The 23,910-nt window shown below is 53.6% G+C and overlaps 10 protein-coding genes across 10 annotated transcripts; all 10 read right to left on the bottom strand.

Moving 5' to 3' along the window:
* Positions 1-234: 234 nt before the first annotated feature.
* JKF63_05037 (uncharacterized protein) lies at positions 235-2,160 on the bottom strand (the record flags this gene model as incomplete). The annotated part of the gene is made up of 1 exon (XM_067901007.1): positions 235-2,160. One exon carries the CDS (start codon positions 2,158-2,160, stop codon positions 235-237), a length of 1,926 nt encoding a protein of 641 aa, XP_067757370.1.
* Positions 2,161-3,331: 1,171 nt separating this feature from the next.
* JKF63_05038 (uncharacterized protein) lies at positions 3,332-4,315 on the bottom strand (the record flags this gene model as incomplete). Its single annotated transcript, XM_067901008.1, has 1 exon — positions 3,332-4,315. One exon carries the CDS (start codon positions 4,313-4,315, stop codon positions 3,332-3,334), a length of 984 nt encoding a protein of 327 aa, XP_067757371.1.
* Positions 4,316-5,852: 1,537 nt separating this feature from the next.
* Positions 5,853-6,866, bottom strand: JKF63_05039 (uncharacterized protein; the record flags this gene model as incomplete). Its single annotated transcript, XM_067901009.1, has 1 exon — positions 5,853-6,866. One exon carries the CDS (start codon positions 6,864-6,866, stop codon positions 5,853-5,855), a length of 1,014 nt encoding a protein of 337 aa, XP_067757372.1.
* A 1,617-nt stretch (positions 6,867-8,483) lies between these two features.
* Positions 8,484-9,797, bottom strand: JKF63_05040 (uncharacterized protein; the record flags this gene model as incomplete). The annotated part of the gene is made up of 1 exon (XM_067901010.1): positions 8,484-9,797. The coding sequence occupies one exon, from the start codon at positions 9,795-9,797 to the stop codon at positions 8,484-8,486; it is 1,314 nt and encodes a 437-aa protein (XP_067757373.1).
* A 1,130-nt stretch (positions 9,798-10,927) lies between these two features.
* JKF63_05041 (uncharacterized protein) lies at positions 10,928-11,374 on the bottom strand (the record flags this gene model as incomplete). Its single annotated transcript, XM_067901011.1, has 1 exon — positions 10,928-11,374. One exon carries the CDS (start codon positions 11,372-11,374, stop codon positions 10,928-10,930), a length of 447 nt encoding a protein of 148 aa, XP_067757374.1.
* Positions 11,375-13,921: 2,547 nt separating this feature from the next.
* Positions 13,922-15,787, bottom strand: JKF63_05042 (uncharacterized protein; the record flags this gene model as incomplete). The annotated part of the gene is made up of 1 exon (XM_067901012.1): positions 13,922-15,787. The coding sequence occupies one exon, from the start codon at positions 15,785-15,787 to the stop codon at positions 13,922-13,924; it is 1,866 nt and encodes a 621-aa protein (XP_067757375.1).
* Positions 15,788-17,783: 1,996 nt separating this feature from the next.
* Positions 17,784-19,745, bottom strand: JKF63_05043 (uncharacterized protein; the record flags this gene model as incomplete). Its single annotated transcript, XM_067901013.1, has 1 exon — positions 17,784-19,745. The coding sequence occupies one exon, from the start codon at positions 19,743-19,745 to the stop codon at positions 17,784-17,786; it is 1,962 nt and encodes a 653-aa protein (XP_067757376.1).
* Positions 19,746-20,928: 1,183 nt separating this feature from the next.
* On the bottom strand, positions 20,929-21,435 carry JKF63_05044 (uncharacterized protein; the record flags this gene model as incomplete). The annotated part of the gene is made up of 1 exon (XM_067901014.1): positions 20,929-21,435. One exon carries the CDS (start codon positions 21,433-21,435, stop codon positions 20,929-20,931), a length of 507 nt encoding a protein of 168 aa, XP_067757377.1.
* Positions 21,436-21,810: 375 nt separating this feature from the next.
* JKF63_05045 (uncharacterized protein) lies at positions 21,811-22,743 on the bottom strand (the record flags this gene model as incomplete). The annotated part of the gene is made up of 1 exon (XM_067901015.1): positions 21,811-22,743. One exon carries the CDS (start codon positions 22,741-22,743, stop codon positions 21,811-21,813), a length of 933 nt encoding a protein of 310 aa, XP_067757378.1.
* A 273-nt stretch (positions 22,744-23,016) lies between these two features.
* Positions 23,017-23,199, bottom strand: JKF63_05046 (uncharacterized protein; the record flags this gene model as incomplete). Its single annotated transcript, XM_067901016.1, has 1 exon — positions 23,017-23,199. One exon carries the CDS (start codon positions 23,197-23,199, stop codon positions 23,017-23,019), a length of 183 nt encoding a protein of 60 aa, XP_067757379.1.
* Between the last annotated feature and the right edge of the window lie 711 nt (positions 23,200-23,910).

Below are 23,910 nucleotides of genomic sequence, written 5' to 3' on the forward strand. Positions count from 1 at the left end.
AAAAAGACCCACAGACTTCGATGAGAAACGCTTCAGAGTCACGTTCCTCCCCCCCCCCCATTACTCCCCCCCCCCAAATCGCCAGCCTCGTAACCCTACGGTGGCCTTTATTATCCAATTTCCTTGCAGCCGCGCCAACGCTGGAGGTGGGCCACACTAGAGGAGTACAAAATCCCCACACCGCCACCTCGCCTCCCCCCTCTCCCCCCCCTCCCCCCTCTCCATCCACGTACGTCACTCTATGCCAAAATTATCCTTGGCACGCCGCCGCACGCCCTCGTTTACTGCGGCTGGGTAGCTCCTCAAAATCTGACGCAGCTCTTGTGACGGCACGTCCTGGTGGCGCATCAATGTACTGAGCATCTGCGGCTTGCACCGAGTGCCGCGCTTTAAGCACGCTCGAAAGACAGCGACAGCCTGCGACCAGTTGGCGGCGGTTTCGATCAACAGAGACGCCGGAAAGGTGCCCAGCGGCGGTGCGGGACGCGGTGGAGACGCGCAGTCGTAGCGGACACCATGCGGAGGCACCAGAAGCTCGAGCGCCGCACGCACGCAAAACACAGCGCTGTCGTTAGAAGAGCTGCCGGGTGTGAGGCGGTCGGACCCTTTCTGGATGCTGCTAGTGAGAGGCTTCGAGGCTGACAGCGCGGAAGGCAAGGCGGGCCGCGCATTCACGAGGCTGCGCGCAGCACACCTTTGAAACTCCGGTAACGGAAAGCGATAGTACAAGGCGAGAGCCTCTTCCCATCGGCCGTGTGCCGCCCACTCCTTTCCCACTTCGCTCAGCTGTATCTCGTCCAGGCGCACGCCAGCAGCGAGGGCACCGGCGATTTGACGAGCCAAGGAGACATTGGTATGGCAAGAGGAAACTAAGCGATACCATGGGCGCGATGCCTGTGGCACAGCACGAAGCACATAAGACGCCGGAGCGGCGGTGCGCAGGACGCAGTCGAGTGCAGCCGCCTCTTCGCCTTCGCGACGTGAGTCACTGCCCCTAGTGTCGCTTCTCTGGGGCGCAGAACCGCGTACGTTGTGATAAAGCTGTGAAAAACGCTCCAAGGCAGCGCTCCAGTCGCCGCGGCTGATCACCCACATGGTCAGCTGACGATGTAAGTGAGCATCACGCACCTCTGCGCGGTTGAGCTTATCCACTGTGGCCCTCCACGAGTGGGGGATACAAAGGCCAGCTGCGCGGCCGTAAAGCAGTGCTAAATCTGGAGTCAACCGAGAAGCCTTCACCAGTGTCAACACATGACACGATTGCACCTTGGGGACGGCTGTGGAATACGAAGCACAAGTCAGCCTTGTCATGGTGCGCAACGCCACGCACACACTCAGCACAGATGGAGAGACATCCACCATCGCCTGCCGGATTAGCGTGTCCTCCTCCTCGCGTGTGCGCAACAGCAGCTGCTGTCGCTTCTGGTCGCGCAGCCGCGAGAGCTCACGGCGATCTCGGGCCGAGTAGCGCCGCACAACAGAAGGCTCCATTCTTGCCAGTTGCTCCGCCAATGACGTGCCCCTCGTCGAGGCTGCCAGCGGCCCAGCAGCAGCGTCGTCGGAAGAAGGCAGAGCAGTACGACTCTCCCAATAATGGAAAGGCCCGACGTCGTGCAAGATGCAGTGCCGGAGAATGCGCAGTGCCTGCACCCGTTCCACACATGTGCGAGGAGGGGGGGTCGGAAGGCAGTTGAGCAACCGCGCAGCCGTCTCCCATCCACACCACCGCGTCGCACTGAGAAAGACCTGTCGCTGAATCGAGGTGCTTGACGTACTCAGCTCCGACACCTGATACGGTACAATAGACCCCCGCGTCCTAGTCGAACCTGACGCTGGGTATCCCTCGCTCTGACGGGGCGCTTGAAGTGCCAGCAGGTAAGCCTCAATCGATCTCTCCAAAATATCGACGTGCAGCTCTGCATGGCGAGCGATGGTGTCCACAGTCTTACACACCTCCTGCGGATGTCGAAGCGCGTCTGTCGGGTGGAGTAAAGAAAGTGCTGCTGCCCATGAGTGCGGCGCGGCAGCCTGGGCGAGCGCAACGCATGCCAGACGTATGGGGGGCTCAGTGGACAGATGCTGATCCTGCAGTGCCATCAGCCCACGCACCCACCGCCCGGCACGGGCACACTCAATCACAAAAGAAGAAACAGCAGACATACGGAATGCCAGCGACAGAGGCCGAGCTCCACCACGTGCAGCATGAGATTAGCCTTTAAGTAAGCTTCCTCCTTTGTGCTTGCGCTTTATGGACGTGATGGATTGCAGCGGGGTTAACAGAGACGGGGCTGTTGAAGCTACACACAAAAAAAACAAAAACATCCACACCCTTCCCGTCTCTCTCTACTCTGACCCCCCAGCCTGTCTGTCTCTGCACTACAAGACGGATAAAGGCAAGGGAAAAAAGGGGGGAAGTGGGGAAATAACGCGGATCGTGGTAAATCAAAGTTTTATGTGAATGTGTGTAAAATAAGAGAGGGGGACAGAGAAAAAAAAAGAGGAGGAGGCGGAGATGATGATGATGATGATGGGGGGGGAAGGGGAAGGATGGTGAGAGGACCATATGGAGAGAACATGGGAGGGAAGAAGGCAAGGGGAAAAGAGGGAGGCAAAAAAAAAACGTTTCCACCTCTGCAGGTTATACTCTCCCTCCCCCCCCCCTTCTCCCCCTCCCCTGCTTGCTCTCCCTGCCTAAACGTCCACACACACACACACACACACACACACGTACGCGCGTATGCGGACACTTCCCGCCCACGTCCCGCACTTCCGCACCTCTTTAGCTCCTCTCGGTCCTAAACCCACTAATACTTGTTTTGAAATACACGTCGTCCTCCCCAAAGGACATGCTTGCTTGCACGACATCGGGTCTTTCTGTGCGGGGGGGATGGCTAGGTCTGGGCGGGGAGGGTGCACAAAGGAAAACCAGACCATATACTTGAAAAAAAAAACAGAAAGAGCACAGAAAAAAAAAAGAGGGGCGCCCCACCCCACCCCCCAAAGCAAAAAAAAAAACAAAAAAAACGTCACCCATTTTCTCTTCTCTGTGGCTCCTCCGTGATCTAAGCGCGCAGATAAAACCCAAGAGGAGGCATACGACAGGGGGCGTAAGACAGAAGCGGGCGCTCAAGTGAAGATGCGCCAAATGTGCATGCGAGTACCTGTGGCAATTTAGATTTAAAAAATAGAAGAGTTGCACCCCCATTTACCCCGTCCCCCTATTCTCCCTCCCTCCCCTCCCCTCCCTGCAGGGGGAAGGAAAGAAGGAAAGTGTGCCACGCTGGTTCCACGCATCTGCCCAGTGGGGGAGAGGGGGGAGCGGCAGGCTCCTCTACTCTACCTGAAGCCCCAGAGAGGTGATCAGCTGGTCGGCTATGGTGAAGAGAGCGTCCAAAGTGGTGCGGCTTGTTGATCCGCTCGTCCCAACATACTCAGACAGGGAGACGCCCTCCTCGCATGCCTTCATGAGCAGCGGGTCCAGTGGCACTTCACCCCAGAGGGGAACGCCAAACTCGCGACTGAGCCGAGCACCAGCACCCTCCTTCTTTCCCTCCTGGCCTTCCTCCTTGGGAAAAATCTGTGACTCCTTGTGGCACCCAGGGCACACAAAGCCACTCATATTCTCTACGAGGCCGAGAACAGGAAGCTTTGCCTTCTGGCAAAAGTTGACCTCTCGACGCACGTCGGCCTCTGCGACGCGCTGCGGAGTGGTGATGAGCACCGCGCCATCTATGCCATTCGTCGTCTGCTGCAGCAGTGAGCTGACGGTGATGTGCTCATCGGAGGTACCAGGTGGAGTGTCAATTAGTAAGACATCCAGATCCCCCCACATCACGTCCTTCAGAAACATCTTGATGACACCGTTCTTGCGAGGCCCACGGAATAGAACTGCCTCGTTCTTGTCCGACAACAGGTAGTGCATCGACATCATCACCACATTCTCATCCACCAAGACGGGCTCGATCCCGCCGGCACTCTGATGCGCATCCTCGCCGCGCACACCCGTAAGGCGAGGGAGCGAGGGTCCACAAATGTCCATGTCCACCAAACCAACCGACAACCCGCGGGCTCCAAGAGCGAACGCCAACTCCTTCGTCATGGTGCTCTTGCCCACGCCGCCTTTGCCGCTCACGACAAGCACCTTGTGCTTCACCCCATTGAGCCGCTCGCGAATCAGGGGTATATCAGGGTCTGGGCCCTTGGGTGCAGACGCACAGATACTGGCATTGGGGCATCCCTGGCATGAAGGGGCGGTGCCCGCCTGAGGACTCTCCGGTCCCACGCACTCGACGTTCGTGTTCGCCATTGTCGTCATCTTTTACCCCCCCCTCAACCACTACCACCACCAAAGACAGAACCACTCAGAGAGAGAAGACGAAAAAGATAGTGTACGTGCGTGGGTGCGTGGGTGGCTGGGGCAGTGGGAGTGGGAGTGGGACAGTCGCTGAAAACCCCAAAAAAAAAGCCGGGGATACCACGTGGAATTGCGCACTCAAGAAAAACGAGAAAAATACACGATATATATATTTCTCGCGAGAAAGAGGGGGACAAATGGGGGCTTGATGAGAGGTATATATGTGTGTGTGTGTGCGCACAAGAGAGGACACGCTCGTGCGCTGTACAATATAGGTATGTACCCAAGTCCAGAACAAAGAAAATACTTTGTTTTAAAGAAAGATTGCACCTCCAAGTCAAGCCGGACGTAGGGGTGTTACCCTCTCTCTCCGTCCCTCCCCCACCAACATCACCACAACACACGGACAGATCAATTTATATATATATATATACATACATACGCATATGTATACATTTACACATACTCGAAAGTTGGAAAAGCGGAAAAAGGAGAGAAAAAAAAGGAAGGGTCGGGCAACATGACAGATCATCTTTGTGCATAGACACAAACTCACGGGGACACCCGACACAGACAGAAGTAAAACAAAATCTTTACTATCTACACCGTCGCGTGTGCCCCGAGAGGAGCTCACAAGAACAGCGCATCGAAACTTCTCAGACGCATCAACCGACAAAATAGCGAAACTGGGAGAGAAAAGATGCGCGCTAGACTGCTCTTCTTTCCTCTCGCGCCTCCTCTGCTGCCACGATGAACGCAAAGGCGAAGGCTGTGGCGAAGGGCTGCAATATGGGTACTAAGCACAGAGCTCAACGATGTCCATTCATGTACACCTGTGAATTCCACTGTCTCTACTTTTTTTCGTGTGTTCTTCTCCTTGCATCGTGGAGCCTCAGCGGGTGGTGACACCACTGCTGCTACCCATGCCTCCATTGTTAACGTGACTCACATGTGCCCTGCTTTGGTGACAAGCTCATCGTGAAGGTCTACCCATGTGAAAACCAAACCTAGAAGATATATATATATATATATATATCTTTAAACAAAGAGGGTGAGGGGGGACGAGCGAGTATAAAAATATGCACCACCACATGTGTGATTTTTTTTGTCACTGACGCTCTTGATGTCACGTGAAGATACTTTCCTCGCCCCCCCCCCCACACACACATACAGGCGCACATAGGCCAATCCCTTCCCCCCCCCCTCCTCCTTCATGGGAAGAGAAAGAGAGAGGTACTCGTTTAGCCATTCAGTAGAGAGGTGGGGTGGGGGGGAGGGGAAGTGCTGTGAGCCCGACATCGACACAAGGACAAGCAGCAAGAGAAACACCACAGAGAAGCACGGGATTACCATAGCAGCATGAAAAATAAATGAATGCAGGGTGGTCACCACTCCCCTCTCTACACAAGAGTTTTGTGCTCAGAGGCAGCTTTTAAGCAAGAGGAAAAGTGAGCTTCTGCTGACCGCTATGTGCGCACGATTGCCGAAACGTGAAGAACTAAGATGTTGCGGAAGAGACCACCGAAGCCGCCACGCGAAACTCCGTCAAAATACGCTCAATTAACTTCACATCGACATCCGTTCCCTCTCCGAAGACAGCGTAGTCCGTGTTATCATTCAAAAAGTAGGCGAGATCGTCAGGGATGCACCGCACCACCACTGTCCCCTCGTTCAGCAGCTTCTTTAGGTGGTGGAAGACGTTGGTGCCAGCAGCTGTCTTCAGTGCAGCGGGGGTGGTGGTGTAGATGGTATCAACCAGCGAGCGAATATTGAGACCCGTACCGTTCCCCGAGGCAGCGGCATCATGCATGTGCTCCCGCAGCACTTGGAGAATCTGCTGCTCGCGCTTGAGGCGGTGCTGAATGATCTCGCCGATACGAGCGGTGCCGTCCTCCACGACGGGGCCATGAGCCGGGTACAGCCGCTTCGGCTTCATCCTTTCGAGCACGTGTAATGAGTTCATGTAGTCTTTAAAGTTGCAGAACACAGACGTCCCGGTACCAAGGACAGTGTCGCTGGTAAAAAGCGCACGCTCCTCCTGTAAAAAGGCGCACAAGTGATCATCGGTGTGGCCGGGTGTGTGAATCAGTTGCAACGTGGCGCCCTCCACCTGCACTAGCTCAGGTGGGACCTGGCACAACGCATCCACCTCAGTGTGGACGTACTGCGACGGCCGCTTCAGCAGCCGCACGTGTGGGAAGAGGCGACGAACGGTCTCCACCCCGCCAATATGATCCCTATGCCAGTGAGTGAGCAGCAGTGTTGAGATGCGAACTGATCTGCCGAGTCGACTAGACTCCTCGGCGATCGCCTTCTGCAAAAGAGTGCTGTACGCCTCCACGCCCTCCCCGGAGTCAATCAGCAGCCGCTCCTCCCCAGTGCCGACAAGGTACGTGTTACTTCCCTGCAGTGTCATAACGCTTGGGTTGAGCCCCATGATACGCAAGACACGGCTTGACAACATCGCAATGGCCGGCATGGCGACCTCGGCGAGAGGCTCAGCGTACATCATTGACTGGGGGAGAGGGGAGGGAGGGGAAGGAGGAGAACCTGCAAAAAAAAACGTGAAGAAGGGGGACGAAAGGGGGAGGGTAGAAAAAAAAAGGGGGTCCCAGTTCAGACTGCGGTCACTGTACACACAGAGTGAATGGAAAAACCAAAAATGGGTGAAAGATGTGCTTGGCCCAGGGCAAAGAGAGAACACGTTTCCCTCACGCGCAGCGTCGTCGTCGACAGTGTGTATCCCCTGGGAGACGACAATCCAGAGGAACAGACGCCCAAGGAAAGAAAGGGGGGCGAGTCACAAAGGGCAGTGGAAGGTCCACTGTACAAGAAAAAAATGAAAAAAAGAAGGGGCTAAGCTGTTAAATAGGAAAAAGAGAGAACAAGACAGTGTTCCATGCCTGTGCTGACCTGCGCTTCTCGGGGAGGGGGGGGAGGAGAACGAATACTATTTAGTAGTCAGCCAGGACAATGAAAAGCCCAAGGGGAAGCGGCCCCCTCCCACTTGAGAGTCCTGAACAGCCGAGAGGGTGTCGATGGGTGAAGCACAGACGGACCGACAAAAAAAGGGGAGGTCCACAAGGAGAAAAACGATGAGAGACGATAAAAAAAAAGAGGGTGGAAGAAGCGGTGCAGTACGGAGTACGGGAGAAGGGGAAGAGAGAGAGAGGGGAGGGGGGGGGGCTGTGGATAATAAGCGAGAGAGGAGGGGAACTATGCGACAGCTCTGATATCGTTCTTTTTTTTCGTGTGTGTGTGTGTGTGTGTGTGTGGTATTGCTTTACTTGGATGATGACGGACTGCTGTCGCTTGGCCCACTCGCTGCACACTATCCAACCTCTGATCAGTTGCTCCGTTGCGTATGGTGACGGAATGAACTCACAAAGGGGGGAGGAGAAACAAGGGGAAAGAAAGAGGTGAAGGCGGGAGAGTGAACAAGAACGCTGGGGTGATGCGATTGCGACAGGCTAGAGAAGCACGAAAACTGCCAACACTAGCAAGCAGGATAAGTAATTACTCGGCTGGGTATGTTCACTGTAGACACACCCACTCATACAAAAAGGGAAGAGAGGACGAACGAGGGGTGAAGATCACCCTCGACGAATAGAGACGTGCGGTGTTCGGGTGGGATATAGCGGAACCAGCGAACCATTGAGGAAAAAAAAGAGGGGAGAATATTTTTTATGAAAAAAAAGAGGCGTGTCGAGTGCGCAGGCATGCGTCTATGTGGAAAAGCGGGCGATTAGCTGAAAAAAAAAAGTTGCTTCAAGAATCCGCTTCAACACAGCGTTGGCCTCCATAGATGCCGCCGCCCCCCCCCTCCCTCTCCCTCTCCCTCTCCCTCTCTCTCTATATATATATATATTATCCGATCCTGTCAAGCATGAAACGCCCCCCCCCCCTTTCTCTTCCCCATCACCCCCATTTCTTGTATTTTTTTTTGCCCAACCTCGCAGCGTCGGGTGGGGGGTGGAGGGTGGAGGGTGAGGAGGGTCGATATCCCTGATTTGAGGCACTGCGTCATTGATGCATTCCGCTGCGAAAGTCCCTCATTCACGCTCGTCATGTAATGCTTTGTGAATCGGTGTCCTGTGCATTGCAAAACTCTTGTTTCCCACTCCACACATTATCCCTTAGCGTCTCCGATGCCTTTCGCGTCGTCGTCTTCCTGCTGCTTGTTCCCTGAATCTGCGGCGGCGGCGGCGGCGGTGGTGGCGGTGTGAGTCTTCTGCAGTCGTGGATGAACTCGAATGTGCGGCACGTGGCGCTCGATTTGCTCAATCATTTTTTGGTAAGCGCGTTGGCAATGAAGCCCTGGTAAAACGTGATTGCTGCGGTCCTGGGGAACAACCAACAGGGGCGAGTTCTGAAAGAGCCACCCGGTGAGCGGCATCTCAGTAACGGGAAGCACCGTGTTCGGCGGCAGCGGATGACCAGTCAAGATACTGGTCTCATACGCCCACAGCTTTGCGACGTTTCGGATCGTGTAGCCACCGCCACCAAGCGCCAGCATTGGAATGCCAAGATTACGCACCGCCTGCACGCACTGACCATGACCGAAGGAAGACAAGTTGAGCAAGCCAAGGCGATCACCAGCGAGCGAGTCGGCACCACATTGAAGTACAATGACATCTGGTGAAAAGCGGCGCACAATAGAATGCAGCGCGTGTTCGAATATACCAAGGTAGTAGAAGTCCGTGATGCCGTCCCACACAGCCAAGTTCATGCTATAGAAACGTCCGCGGCCGTAACCGACGTCGCGCGGGTGCCCCGTGCCAGGGAAAAAGCTTTCCCCAAACTTGTGCAGTGACAGTGTGAAGACGCGATCGCTCTGGCAGAAGGCTTCATCCACGCCGTCGCCGTGGTGCATATCGATATCAATATAGAGAACTCTGTCATGGCACTTTAAAAGTTCCAGAATACCGAGAACGATGTCGTTCACATAGCAGAAACCGGAGCACTCACCGCACTTTGAGTGATGCATACCACCACCCCAGTGCACCGCCACATCAACCTGGCCGCTGTTGAGCAACACCGCCCCCATCAGCGTCCCGCTGGCTGTAGCGATGGAGTGCTCCATCAGCCCCTCGGCCGGGGGACAGTCACCAGAGAAAAACGCTTTCGACGCCTCCGCACTCCACAGCCAGCTACGGCAGCTGTGCAGGCCGAGGTTCGCCAAGTAGGTGTCGGTATGGTATGCCATCAACTCATCGACCTTCACCAGAGGCGGCACGACAGTGCGGCAGTACGCGTCGATCTTGAGGTGGCGCACGATCTCCATAGCCGCAAGCACACGATACGGCTTCATTGCATGTTGGGGCACGAAGGCAGAGATGTTCATGTCGGAGGCATAGCCGGAGGTGTCAATCAGCGCAACACGGCGGCGGCTTTCGGTATTCAAAAGCGATGCCTCTGCGTCATCATTCTGGAAGACATGCATGGTGATGCTCCCCTCCCGTCCCCTCCCCCCCCCTCTACCCTCCCTGTCGTCCACTCCACCCTACGTCGGGTGGAAAAAAAGCGAGAAAACGTCACCCTCCCCTAAATGCTGAAGAAAGGGGGGGAGTGGAGAGAAGAGTGAAGAAGAGCAGAGCTAAACACGAAACGGATGCCTGGTCTCCTGTTCGGCATCCGACCGAGGAATGTAAGCGTCCGCAGAATCCCACAGACACACGGACACGCACACTAGCGCAGAGGATGGAGAGGAAAAAGAAGCGTAGGGAGAGTAGCACTGACAGCGCATACCACGCAGTTGACATCACCAGACGAACAAGAGCCAATCTAACGCCATATGGCTCTCCCGCATGAGCGGCATTGAGAGGCGGCTACAACATCACATATAGACGGGTCTCTCAGCACACACACCACACACTCAGAACGGCCATTACGTTGTTGCGGCATTCGGCAGTGTTGGGAGAGTAAAAACAAAACTCCAGACGTGCATAGAGGACCGGGACGGACACATTCGTAAGGCGAAGGAGCATCCAATATCGGACAATTCCCTCAACTCTTCCTGCCCTCGCCCGCGTAAGCTAGTGTGCACTCCTCTTCCCCCCCTCAAAAAAAAGGGGCTCACTACTTTTTAGTCTTTGGGTTTTCCTTCTTTTTTCGCGTTTTTGTTGGTTGAAGCCCTGTGGAGTTCATCACTTCGCTACAACAACTATGCGCTGTGCCAACGTGCAAAAAAAATAAATATCGATACAGAGAGAGAGAGAGAGCAGAGTCCATTGGCCAGAAGGGGGGGGGCGGAAATAAATAATTTATTACAAGTGTGTGTGTGTGTGTGAAAGTGTGCAAAGTACAAGGTGTACAAGAGAGAGGGGGGAGGGGGGAGGGGGGATCAGACACACACATACACGTGTTCTTGTTGTTTGCTCTTGGCGACTACTACGACTACTCCCCTCCGTATCCCCGGGGGCTCTGCTGAAGACTCTCCACCAAGGAGTGAAATGTAAGAGCAACAGACAAATACACTGACCGAGGGGGAGGGGGGGGGGCGTTGTACTCCGTGACATCGTCCCGCCCCCTCCCCACTCCCTCTCTAGGCCCCTTCTTCTTCGCCCCTTCTCTCTAATACTTGCCGATATCCCATACGTAGCCCATACTACGGAACACCACACGGCCTTCCCGCACAACCAGCAGCTCTTGCACCTGCCGCTGGAAAAACGAAGACACCCACGGCCCGAGAATGGGAATGGTGGCCATACGATCTCTGTTGAAGACATGCACATACCCACTCCGGAAAAACGTACGGGACGTCAACGGCTGGAGCCCAGAGGTCCATGTGATGCGCAGATGCTCGCGCTCCTGTGCCTGCAACGCCACTGCTGCTGGTAACCCACGCACCACACCCCAGAAACTCGTGAAGTGAGCCCGCGGTGACATGAGACTCAGCATCTCTTTGGTCTCTCTATCGTCCTCAGCCATCACAAACTGCTGTGCAACTTCTTGATTCCGGCGAAGCCACCCATCAGAGTCATCCACAAAGTACTTCAGCTTTCGGCCATTGTAAGACATCTGTTCGAGGGGGGGAGGAGCTAAAAAAAAAGAGGGGGAGAGCCTAGGGGAGTGGCTGCAGGGGAGCGAGATGGGGGCGGCTGCACAGCTCGCCTCCCGTGATAAGTATCTCGTAATGAGGCGGGGAGAGAGAACTTACTGTTGCGCTTCGTTCTTTACCGCCCGAGGGACACTCAATCATACCTAACCAAACCCAATAATTACACCACAGATCTTCACCGCAGGTGTTCAACCTCTGGATGACGAGGTGTGAGTAGGATGATGCAATGATAGTTAATGTGTGTGGAGAGTAAATGAATCCGTGTGCGTGTGTGTGTGTGTGTGTGTTCAGTAGCACAAGAGAAAGGGTATGTGGGTAGAGGAACAACGTGATGGAGTTTCATGATGACGGCTGTCTGCGTGCATGTTTTGTAGAGTTTGAGTACAGAGAGGCATGGGGGATCCTCTCGAATACAAAGCTTCTTGCTAAAGGGGAGTGTCACCCACATCTGCGAGGAGGGAGATCGAGTGCACCTATACGAGGACTGACATTCGCCACACGCACAATAGCCCCATACGCATCGAGTGTTCTAGAACAGCGTGTGTTTGCAAACTTGACAAGATACACCACTCTTTTTGTCGTAGACCCCCCCTTCCCCCCTTCCCCCCCTCCCTACTCTCTCCTCACACATTGCCCTCCTGTCGATTAGCATGTGCTTTCACCTGTTCCAGATAAAGACAAGAAAAAATGAGCAACGATGCACAGATCCACCACGACTCCACTCAAACAAAGCCACCCAAAAAGACACGCCAACAAAAACACTACCCTGACATTAGGTGCGCTCTTCTCTCTCCCAGAGACACGAAAAAAAAAGTACAGACAAACACGTGCGCAGCAAAAAACACCAGGGGAACCTAAAAATCCCCGCCGCCGCCGCCGCCATAGCGCGTCATGCAGGAGATCACCACATGAATGAAGAGGACACACTGGTACCTGAAGACAAAGGAAAGCAAACAGAAATGCCTCCTCCCCCCCTCCACACACACACACACACAGAGAGAGAGAGACTGGGAGAAGGGAGGAACACTAAATGAGGGCGTGCACAGTGCCCTGATCCATCCATCTCATCCACACGAGCTGTACATTCATACTTCTCTCACAGAGGTGAGAAGAAGGGAAGAAGCAAAAAAAAAGGAGGGCATCGCTAACAGTCGAACAGCAACCGAGAGGAGCCGGGGTAAGTCGGTGAGAAAGCGGAGGGGGACAAAAAAAAAACCTAATTTTTTTTGATTTATGCGGGCCGGGGAGAGAGGAGGAGGGGGAAGGGGGGGGGGGGGCGGAGGGGAGCTTCCAGACAGAGATGAATGAAAGCCATCCACACACATTCACACCCAAGAACCACCAAATGGGGGAGGGAAGGGGAGGGGGGGGGAGCGAAGAGACCATCTCGAAACAAAAGAGTCCTATGGGGAAAAAGAAGACAGACAATGAAGTACAGGTTCATCAAGAAGAAAAAAAAGGGAGCCACACACTATAATACTGAGAAAGCGAAGGAAAGAAAAAGTGGCACGAGGGAGGAAGGAAAAGAGAAAGGGAAGGGGATTCTGCTGTTGTGTGTGTCTCCCATTGTGTGGAGTGGCCTCATCACCTGTGACACCAGGCCCCCCCCCCAACTAAAGAAAAGGCAAAACGCAAACGCATTCTAAATGTAAGAGAGAGAGCGTTGAAATACGATTTGTGTATATGCGTGTGTATGCGTCCTGAGTTTGTGTGTTTGTGTGTGTGTGTATTGAGATGGTGGTGGGCAGCGCACACGGCATACATACCCTTCCTTCCCTTTTCTGTTGTAGTGTCTGAGGGGGAGACGATCCTCTTTCTCTCTCTCACCCTTCTGCCCAACCGCCATCTTCTGCCGCGATCACAGTTGATAGATGAACGGATAAAGCGCGAAGCACCACGTACGCACTCACAGAGCCGTCGACGTACATAGCACACCTATGCTCAGCGGCACAAAGTAACCGTTGGTATGTACTCTGGGACATTCAAACATAGGTAATGATATGCGTGCACGTGTGCATGGGAAAAGATGGGGGAAATCAGACGCACCATCTCCCAATATGCCCTGTCATTCATGGAACCTCTCTTAGCTCGACAAAAAGAGGGAATAAAACTTTTCCCTCCTTCCTAACGTGAACGCGCATCAGCAGCAGCAGCAGCGAAAATACATAATAAAAAAACAGGAGCTCTAAATCAATACAACTAAAAAGAAACAAAAACACCAATGAAAGATGGAAAAAAAAGGTGGGGGAGGCAAGAGGTCTGAGGACTCGTGAGCCATGGTTCGTGTGTGCTCTTTCTCGGTGACACTTCTCGGTCGATCCGTAGATATGTCATGAAGCAATGCACCAAAAAAAAGATAACAAAAGACAGACGGGAAAACACCCAATGAAAAAAAAAGATCGGACAGGCGCACACACACACACACAACAACAGCAGACACAGAGGAAGAGAGACACATCAAAAGCATCGGGATTTCGATGGAAGATAAGTAAGTGAGCGGATAAAAACTAAGCCAGCCTTCTCGACGAAATCACTGGCGGAGGCTGACGGCGCACTGTCGACGTGTTTTTGGCGGCAGCACCGCTCGCAGTGCCCCTCATGCTGCTGCTTTCATAACTCGTAAAGGAATTGTTGAGGGAGGCAGAACTGGGATCTTGGTGCCTCTGCGCCTTGGGAGAGTTGGTGCGCGAAGACGGCTTGTCCTGTGTGCCTGATGGCTTTTTTCCGGCGCTTGGCGACCGCTTTGCCGTCGAGTAAACAGGTGACAAGCCGCGACGTCGGCTGCCACTTCGGGAGCCTGTCGTGCGGTCGACGCTCTGGCGCGAAGGCGAAAGGGTCGAAGTCCATGCAGAACGGTAAGTAGGCTCCATAGCGGTGCGAGGGACAACAGGAGAGCGAGACGGCGCAATCCCGCGATAGCTCGCGACCGACGGCCGCCCTACCACATCACGAGTCGGCTTATTGCTGGCTAATGGACTATTCGTGCGGGATACGTTTCGTACAGAGGTGGGACTGTTGACCACGAGAGAGCTGCCGCCCCACGCAGACCCCGGAATGGAGGTTGAACCCACTGGTGTAGTGCTGACCGGTCGACTCAAAGGTGACGACGAGATCCGTGTGTGGCCAATTCTGACGTTGGGTTTCTTTTCCGTCGGCAGCGGCAGTGGAGAGCCGTTGCGATACTTGTGGCTAGATCCGAGCGTGGCAAAAGGCGAGCGCAACTGCGCCGGCGGTGCCAATCGTGCGTAGTCAATGGTGCGAGCTGACACCACGGACGATTTCTGCGACTGCAGCAGCGTCGAACCCTCTTCCCCGACCCAGCCCTTGGTGGGCTTGTCCCCAAGCTGAGAAGAATAGCTGTGCGTGCGGGAGGCTGGCGCCGTTGTTCGCAGTCCTGAGGATCGCTCTACGCTTTTGGGCGGTGCTGATGTACTCGTTTCGGTCGTCCCGCTGTGAACCACCGGAAGAGCCTGACGGCCCTTCGGGCACGTACGCGGGTCCGACTCCAACTGACGTGCGCAGGGAGATGTGCTGCGGCTCAGAATGCTGGGTGAGCGACGGCCAGTGCGCAAACTCGAGTGGCCGCGCGAGCCTACAAAACTGTTTGTCTCCGCCAAGGCGGAATCTGCGAAGAGTGATGTGGTGCTGTTCACAACCGGGCATGTCAACTGGGAATCCGTATCTGTGCCCTTCTTGGTGTCTACAAAGGTAATACGCACTTTGGTCGACTTGCCGTTGACGGGATGTCCCACGTCAACTTTTTCGGTGCATTGCCGATACAGCCCATTGGATATTTGTTCCTTGTACAGCAATCCATTGAGGAGAGTGTTGCGCAGCATCCACTGGTCGTTGTCAAGGCCAAAATGGCTGTCATCTACGTCCTGGGAAAAGATGTCATGGTCCACATCGTGGCGCTTCGCAAACTGTCGCAGCTGCCGCTGGAAGTGGGGCTTGATGTCAGAATCGGGATGCGCCATTTTCAGGTACAGGAGTGCGCTCTCGAGCTTCCACCCATACTTCACAATCAAGTAAGCTGCGATAAGGGCAGGGCTGCGTGAGTTCCCGTAGACGCTGTGCACCAGCACGCACTCGCCTACGGCGAGGGCCTCATCGATAAAATGAACCGCTCGATGAACATTATCGTCAGCGGCATCGAACAGAACGGTGGTGCACACCGAACCAGCAGCGTCCTTCCAGGGAAAAGAGAGGTACCTGAAGCCGGGATCGCCGAGAAAAAAGTCGTCAACCTCGGCGCCGGCGCAATTAATAATGTGAGTGATCTTATTCATAACTAAAAGCGTCTTGTCAGCCGCAGCCCCGGCATTCCCGGCGAAGATACCGTCTTTGATGCGCACCGCTACTAACTCGTCCATCTCACCCCGCCTGTTTGTTGCTGTTGTTGATCCCCTGTCTTGCTGAGATCAGACCACCACCCTGATTGCCCGGGAGTAGCCCCAAGCCCTTTTTACTCTTTCCAGTGGCGTCGCACACACACACACACACACACACACACCGAATACGGACGGGGGGAGGAAACGAGAAAAGAGGGGAGCAATCAAAGGGAAGGCGCAGCAACAAAAATGATAGCTCCAACTAGTCCCCTTCTTCAAGAGTTGCACCACAAGAACAAGAAATGGGTGGCGCAATGAAGACGACAACACAGTACCTTGATAACAGCTTCACTAAGTGTGTACAATGTCCAAGAAAGCAGCCCTGAGTTTTCTTGTGCACCTATGCTTGTGCTCTTGCGCTGACGTATGTGTACGTGTGTTGGGGGGGAGGGAAGTGGGGAGAGGGGAGGGGGCCTTGTTGGGGTGCCCTAATGCGTGTCTTCACGTGTGCGTATGCGTGCGTGTGTCTGTTTTCTATCCTCTTTAACTGATGTTGGGGCGAGAGTAAAGGATGGGCGAACATCAGATGACGGTGGGAGGGGGAGGAGGAGGGGGGGGACAAAAGAAAGGAAAACCGAGGCAACAGGAGGAATTGAACGCATACACGTGGATAGAGATGATGTTTGAGGGCGACTCTCCGGGAAATTGAGGTGGAAGATAGCCACTGTGATTGAATCCCAATAAAAACCTCCGAAAAATTGATCTGAGCAGTTGATGAGGCATCTCCATTGGGGGATGCGCAATGGTAGACACGCGCCTCATGTCGATCCAGCGACTGGGTGAACGACAGTGCATGACAGGCACGTATGACACGTGTGTGGGAGTCCGCCGACATCACGACACACGCACCTCCTTTCTTCTTTCTGCGTATCCCTTTTTTTACAATACGAAGTGGTGCACCAAGCGTCTTCCTCAGTCCCCCCTTTTTTTATGGTTTTGTTTGGTGTATTTTGTTAGGTACACTATTTTTTTTTAATGAGCTAAGTTCCACACCTGACACCCACTCCACCCTTTTTTTTTTAGGAAAGGGAGGAGGGCCCAACTCCGGCGTTTTGGGAGGGGAGGTGATTCTCCCGTCGGCCTTTCTGCTTTATTCAGAGGTGAGAATAATACCTAGGAATTACTTTCTCTTCCTCGCCTGCCTCCTCCTCTTTTGTTCCCTCCCCCTCTCTCTCTCTCTCTCTCGTGCAAAGTGCACCGGGGGTTGTTTGCGTGCATACTTAGCCTCACTCCTCCTCCTCCTCCCCTGGGTGTGTGCCCTGCTGTACCGGTGGAAAAGAAAGGAGGGGGAGGCTGAGAACCTTTTATTTAATGAGAACAAAAAGCATTAAGCATCTCTTTGGTCCTCTCATTTCGCCCACGCCTCATTCTTTTGTTTCGTCTCTCTCTCTCTCACGCGCCATTGAAGCTGCTTCATGATTTCCCCTCCCTCCCCCCCCCCCCCGTGTGCTCCGCAATCTCATGTGCCTCTCCCCTCCTCCTCCTCACTTGTTTTCCCCTCAGAAGAGAACCACACACAGAGAGATAAAAGGCGAGAGAGGAAAGTCGCTAAACGAGGATGAAGCACACGTGAAAAAGAGAAAAACGTGTCGGGGCTGAAAAGAAGGGCGACCGCCAAGATGTGAAGATGAGCGGAGAAACGGAAGAGGCGCCTAAAGGGGAGAGGAAGGAGTGATGTGTGGTGAGTGGTGAACAAATACTGTGTTTTAAGATAGCAACATTGGAAGGAGGGAAAGGCGTCAAAACGAGAGGAAAACGAAAAAAAGGGAGGGCAGGCGGGCAGGCGGGCAGGCTGGGGGGGGGGGGGAGAGAAAAGAGTGGGAAGAAATAGGACCCATACTCAAAATGGAAAAAAAAAACGTCAGTCTCCTCATACGCATCGTTTCTTCAGTGCGCTTCTCTTTCCCTCTCTCTCGTTCAACACGGGAGTGTAATTATACATACACCAACAACGAGTAGGACCAGCCCCCATCCCTCCTTACTTCTTGGGGGCCGTATTCCTCTTCGAGTCCTTTGCCTTGTCGCCCTGGGGCCGGCTCTGGTGCGTCTTGGACGCCGGCCTTTCTTTGTCGTCGTCTTCCTCGACCACTACCACAGGCTTCTTCTTCGGGTCCTCCACCTCGGTCATGTAGAAGTAGTTGCCCACAGCCTTCTGATCGCGGTCCTTGACGGAGTCCAGTTTGTTGACGCGAGGTCGGAAGTTGGTGGGGTCGCGACGGAAGGTGATATCGAGGGCCTTGAGGAATTTGTTCATGCCCTCGAGGAGGCCGCACGGCGACCGTGCTGTGCAGTTGACGGCAGGCTTACCTTCGTACACGATCACCTTATCGGCGAGGTAGGTCGCCATGATAAAGTCGTGCTCTACAACGAACGCTGTGCGCTTGTTGTGCAGGATGAAGCGCTTAATTACGCGGGAGGCAATAATACGCTGATCAGAATCCAGGTAGGCACTAGGCTCATCGATGAGGTATATGTTGGCCGGCGTACCCAGCGCGATGCACAAACCGACACGCTGGAGTTGACCACCAGAAAGGTTCTGAACTTCCTGATCCAGAAGCTCCTCCACTGTAAGTGGCTTCAGCACATCCGTCTGGAATTGTGGATGAGAGTACATGTCGTAGATCTTCGTCTGGAGGAGGTCACGCACCGTGCCCTGAAACTTTGGCGCAATCTTCTGAGGTTTGTAGCTGATGGACAACTGCGGCACCTCGACGTCGTTGTCGGGCTTCACGTGTCCGGCCAGCATGCGAATGAAAGTGGTCTTTCCACAACCGTTCTCGCCCAGAAGCACCACAATTTCTGAATCCGAAAAGGCACCGGGGTCTATGGACAGGCTGAAAGAGCCGAGGTTCTTTGTCATGGCCGGGTACTCGTTCATCGCACGGCGCTTGCTGACGCCCTCTTCAATGTCCTCCGCGATATGGAATCTGAGGCTCTCGTCACGGAACCGCAGGTTCTCCGTGGGCACGAACCCGTCAAGGAAGATGTTGATGCCCTCACGCACACCGTACGGCATTGTCACCACACCATACATGCCAGGAACGCCGTACAGGACGCAGACAAAATCCGACATGTAGTCCACCACGGACAAGTCATGCTCTACGACTATAACGTAGTTGGTCTCCGTCAGCATGGAACGGATGGCCTGGGCCACGGTGAGACGCTGGCGCACATCGAGGTAGCTAGAGGGCTCATCGAACATGTACACTTGCGCGTTCTGCACGCAAAGAGCGGCGATTGTGAAACGCTGCAGCTCGCCACCCGACAGCTTGTCCAGGGTACGATCTGCTACGTTCTTGAGGTCAAGGATGCCCATGAAGTGGTCCTTCATATCACGCTCGTCTGCCTTGGTGAGAAGAGCCTCCACCACGCCGTTGTTGGTCTTTGGCACCTTGTCCACGTACTGTGGCTTTAGAAGAACGCGCATCTTTTCGTCTAATAGGTGCTGGAAGTACGCCTGGTGCTCAGAGCCGCGGAAGTGCTTGAGAATCTCGTCCCATCCAGGTTCGTCCTTGTACTGCCCGAGGTTCGGCCTGATGCGACCCTTCAGGATAGAGAGGGCAGTCGATTTGCCCGTACCATTGGCACCCACAAGGCCAAGCACCTGTCCGGGACGAGGTAGTGGGAGGCGATGTAGTTTGAAGCTGTTAGGGCCGTAGCGGTGCACGGTATCCTTTTCGAGGTTCGAGGGGAGGTTGATGATATTAATCGCACCGTAGGGGCACTTCTTGACGCACAGTGCGCAACCGATGCAAAGCTCCTCGGAAATTTTAGAGATAGTGCTTTGGCGGCTCACCTCGATGCAAAGCTTACCCTGGAGCACAACCGGGCAGCACTTATAGCATTCGAGGCTGCATTTGGTCGGCTTGCAACGGTTTGCATTCACCACTGCAATACGGGTGAGCCGCGACTGTTCCTCCACTTGCTTTCTCGGTGGCATCAGTATGGGCTGAACGCGTTCTTCTTCGGATAGCTGGGTGACGATGAGGGGAAAAAAAGATGGAAGAAGAAGGCAAACAAACGACGTGGTTCGTCACTGTGAAGGACAGTAAGCTACAACACCCATGCGATCATATCAAAGGAGTCTGAGAGTTCCAGGGGGCGTTTCCCAGACTGTCTTCCAACGGGCTAGTAGCAGCAGACCTCTCGGGAAGAAACATCTGAGATGGGGTGTCCTCAGGCATTTTAAAAAACGCCAGTCTGCTTCCCCAAGCGACCTCGACTACAAATCCATATCAAAGTGGCTCGGCAGCGGTCCGTACTCGCTATCAGAGTTGTGTATTTTATCAATTCAGTAGTAAAGCAATAATGTACATGCAAACGCCGCGAGCAGGATTTCGACCAAACCAAATACAGCATCATGTTTTCTTTTCCCTCTCCACAGCACCCACTACTCGACGCGAAACTAGTCGAGCCACCCGACGTCTGGCGCCAAGCAGCGCTGGGCACGCACCTCAGCGGCACGGCACCAGTTACTCGAGAACACGGTCTCTGCCTCGAAACCCCACCCTCCCGCCCCGCAGGCAGTCCTCACAGAGGCCCCTCTTCCCACCCCCAGGTCGGCCCGGAGTTCTGACGCACCCACAGAGTTAGCCTGAGCTCCCCCCATCTAGCGCCGGCTGATCAAAAGAAAGATACGCCCGGGTCACGCCGACACACTTTACATAAGATGAGTCGTACACTCGTCTTCGCGGTGAGGAATCGCTTCGAGGTCAGTGTCCTTCTCAGAATCTAGCCGCTTACATCAACTATGATACATCGCTCTGATGTCCTAAGGGGTGCACACAAAACCCTCTCACCACCAGAAACATCTCGAGATTGGTAAGGCAAAGGAGCTGCTTGAGTTATTCAAGGAATGTGTATTAGGTGGTGATCCCTATGCTGAGGTGTCCCTCGTCATTCGGGTGGGGGGAGGGAGGGGGGGAAGAAACTCCGCTGCAGACTAAAGCATAAAGCGATGCTAATTCAAGAACATCGTAGTCTTAAAGAATATAAAAGCAGTGGTCTCTGAATGGAGCAAGAACAACAGATGTACCTCCTCCTGTCAGAGTAGTCTTTCATTATAAACATTCCTTCACATATAAGCAGACATTGGGTGAACCTTGTGTCACACAGTAGAAGTACTAGCAAAACGGTGACTCAACGCTCGTGGCAACCAGGTTGCCTACAAAGGCTTTATAGTGTACCCGACCCTTTCTCAAGTGGCCAGACTGCTCCAGCCTGGTGCGAAGGGCCTCCTGCTCCTTAGGCGAGAACCCATTCCCTTTCTCTGCCATGAGGTAAAAAAAAACGCTTGCGTCTACCATGCCGCTATCATCGGGATCGAATGGAGCAAACGCTGCACACAGATCCATGGTGCTAAGGTTTTCCTCGGCTTTCTCTTTGGCAAGCACCCCGATACCGGAGAAATCCACCAAGAACACGAAGAACTGAGCAAATGATATATACTCCTCTCCGTCCAAATCGAGCTCTTTCAATATGTTGGTGAAGGTATCCTCCTCTTTCCCATAGAGCAAACTATCAAGTAATCCTCTGATCTCCGTGAGACTCACAGTGCCGTTCCCGCTTGAGTCCAAGATGAATAATGCCTCTTTGAGTTCCGCGACCTTTTCGTGTGATACCCTGGGCATAGATGAAGCTAAGGCCCTGGCGCCGTTGTTAACGCTTCTGCCCTCCATTGCCCTGATGACACTGTGTGAAGAGGAAAAAAATAGATATCTACAACAAAAATGGAAAGAGAACCGAATGTGTTGAACGATTGGGGAGTGCATCAAGGGCAGAGAATCGGCTTCGGTGTGCTAGTCGATTTGCTTTAGGTCACAGTCGGTACCACAACACCCGTCTGCGTCTGCCAAACATAGTTGCAAGAGCAGCATCCTGGACCCCCAACGGACCAGTTCACTCAGCGCCAAACATAGCTTTCTTTTTACGTGTTTCTCAGATAATGCAAGCAAACAGACAGGCTACTAGGCTAAGAACAGAGACATTCCCTTCTAATCCTCATCCTACTTTATCCCGCTGAAGGGGGTAGAGCTGTGTTCCTCGCCGCTCTTCGCATCTAGAGCGCTGGTAAGATCTGATGTTGGCGCCCCAGATTCACCAGCCCCACCCTGCGAGGAATATGTCGATCGAGGTGGATATTCGGTGGTGTACGAGTTAGATGAGCCCACGCCACGGATACCCTGAAATAGATGACTAGTGCTCTGCAACTGCTCTACAAAGTTGTCCACTCGCTGAAGAGGGTCGTCGTTTATCTGGACTATGGACTGCTGCAGCGTGCGAGCTACAGCGGCCAGCTGTGCACCGTCGCTGCTGAGGAAAGAAGAAACAAGTGTGTGCATCACGTAATCGGCTCCGTACTTTCTTCCAGAACAAAACTCAGGCCTGCGCGACCGCACCCACTCGAAAAAGTCTACGAAAGGGTTGATCTGGCGAACCGCCTCAAAGTCCTTCCTCATCTGCTCCTGTTCACTTCGCTGGAACTGTACAGCAAATAAGAGGTGCTTTGCCTGCACCTCTATACTCGCCGTCCAAAGAGGAAACTCCAACTCATTTACTCCGCGCGTGATTTGACGGAAAAGAATCTTGCTGGAAAAATACACCAGCAAGCAACCAGTCAACAACATGAGCCAGTCCACGCTCCGCCGTTTTTCAAAAGGCGTGCCGCCAAAGCCTGGATATCCTTGTACTCCAGCGTGGCTGGCAGCCTGTTGAGCAGCACTTACATTTATACCCAAGATAGAGAAATGCCCATATTGATGATTAGTAATTTCAGGGAACTGCATTCCACGATACTTTTGCTGAACTTTCTGGCGGAGCTCCTCCTCTCTGGCGCGTTCTTCTGGACTGTGCTCAAGACGGAGGGCCGAAGTGGAAGAAAAGAAACGGCCGCTTACCCAGAGGGGTAACGAGTGGCGGTGAATGCAGAGCCGGAGCATGACGAATTTGAGTGCGGTGCAGATCACTAGTCGTCCTTTGCCACTCTACACGGAAGAGAGAGTTAAGAGAGGGGAAAGTGAAAGTGATGAGCGCAAAGACCTTGTGAACGAAGAAATACTAAGGCTTGTGAGAAAGGGGCTACCTTGCAGCAAGTGAACCCAAGTAACGAGAATGTCAAAGCATTCTTTGCCTGTGATTGTAATGCGTCACGCACACCACCTGTTCTTGATCCCCCAGCTAGTGCTCAGCTACTCTTGCTGATTTGAATGTGTTTACAACGAGGGTCCTGTCCATTTCTGTATAATTTCCCTTCGGTCACCACTTTCCGATTTTCTGCTATTTGACGCACCTTCGCGAGCAATACAACTTCCTATGAATAGGGCAAGAACTGCGGCAACCACCACACTGGCAATGGGATGCAGCAGATCTGAGTCACTGATGAATTGAAAGTCCATACCTAGTGCCAACTCCGAGAACCACTTTGGGGGATGGGTGAACAGGGGGGAAAGGGCGGGGTACTAGAACAAACTGTGGGACCAAATTTAGAGAGTTGGGGGATGAATTGAAAGGGGGTGAACAGTCTGAAGAATGCTCGCGAGGGAAGATTTTCTCGACTTACCCCCTGAAAGTGTCGACTCCGCTACACTGTGCGCGCGCGTTCCATTAAACACACTAAGACGAGCACCAGACTTTGCTTGCGAACAAAACCTCAGTGCTGCGCAACTTTTTGCCTCCTGAGCTAGTCGATTGCGATGCTGCGATTGCCCATTGAAATCGCTCAGATTGCTCTGTTGGTCCACTTGTTTTGACCACATCTACGGTACACCAAAACGCTACAGCAGCAATGCATTGGCCACAAACTCATGGACTTTGCAAGACCTCCAAGTCACAGCTCAGTTACAACGAGAAATTAGAGCCAATGATATTCTCTCAGAAGATTGCGTAACACGATACCAGCGTTGCTGGCTCGCCCACGAGTTGCGATCCGAGACCACACACACGAACACGCGACACACAAAGATGACTCTCACCACCACAAATAGAATGTAAATCTGCGAACGAACGCTTTGCCTAACAATCCCCACAGAACCCTCAAAGCCAAAGCAGCCTTCCACTATTAGAACAAATCCACAACGTCACGGGCAAACAAAAAAGTCTCTACTTGG

This window comes from Porcisia hertigi, chromosome 21, assembly GCF_017918235.1.
Source record: "Porcisia hertigi strain C119 chromosome 21, whole genome shotgun sequence".
In the NCBI taxonomy this organism is placed as follows: domain Eukaryota; phylum Euglenozoa; class Kinetoplastea; order Trypanosomatida; family Trypanosomatidae; genus Porcisia; species Porcisia hertigi.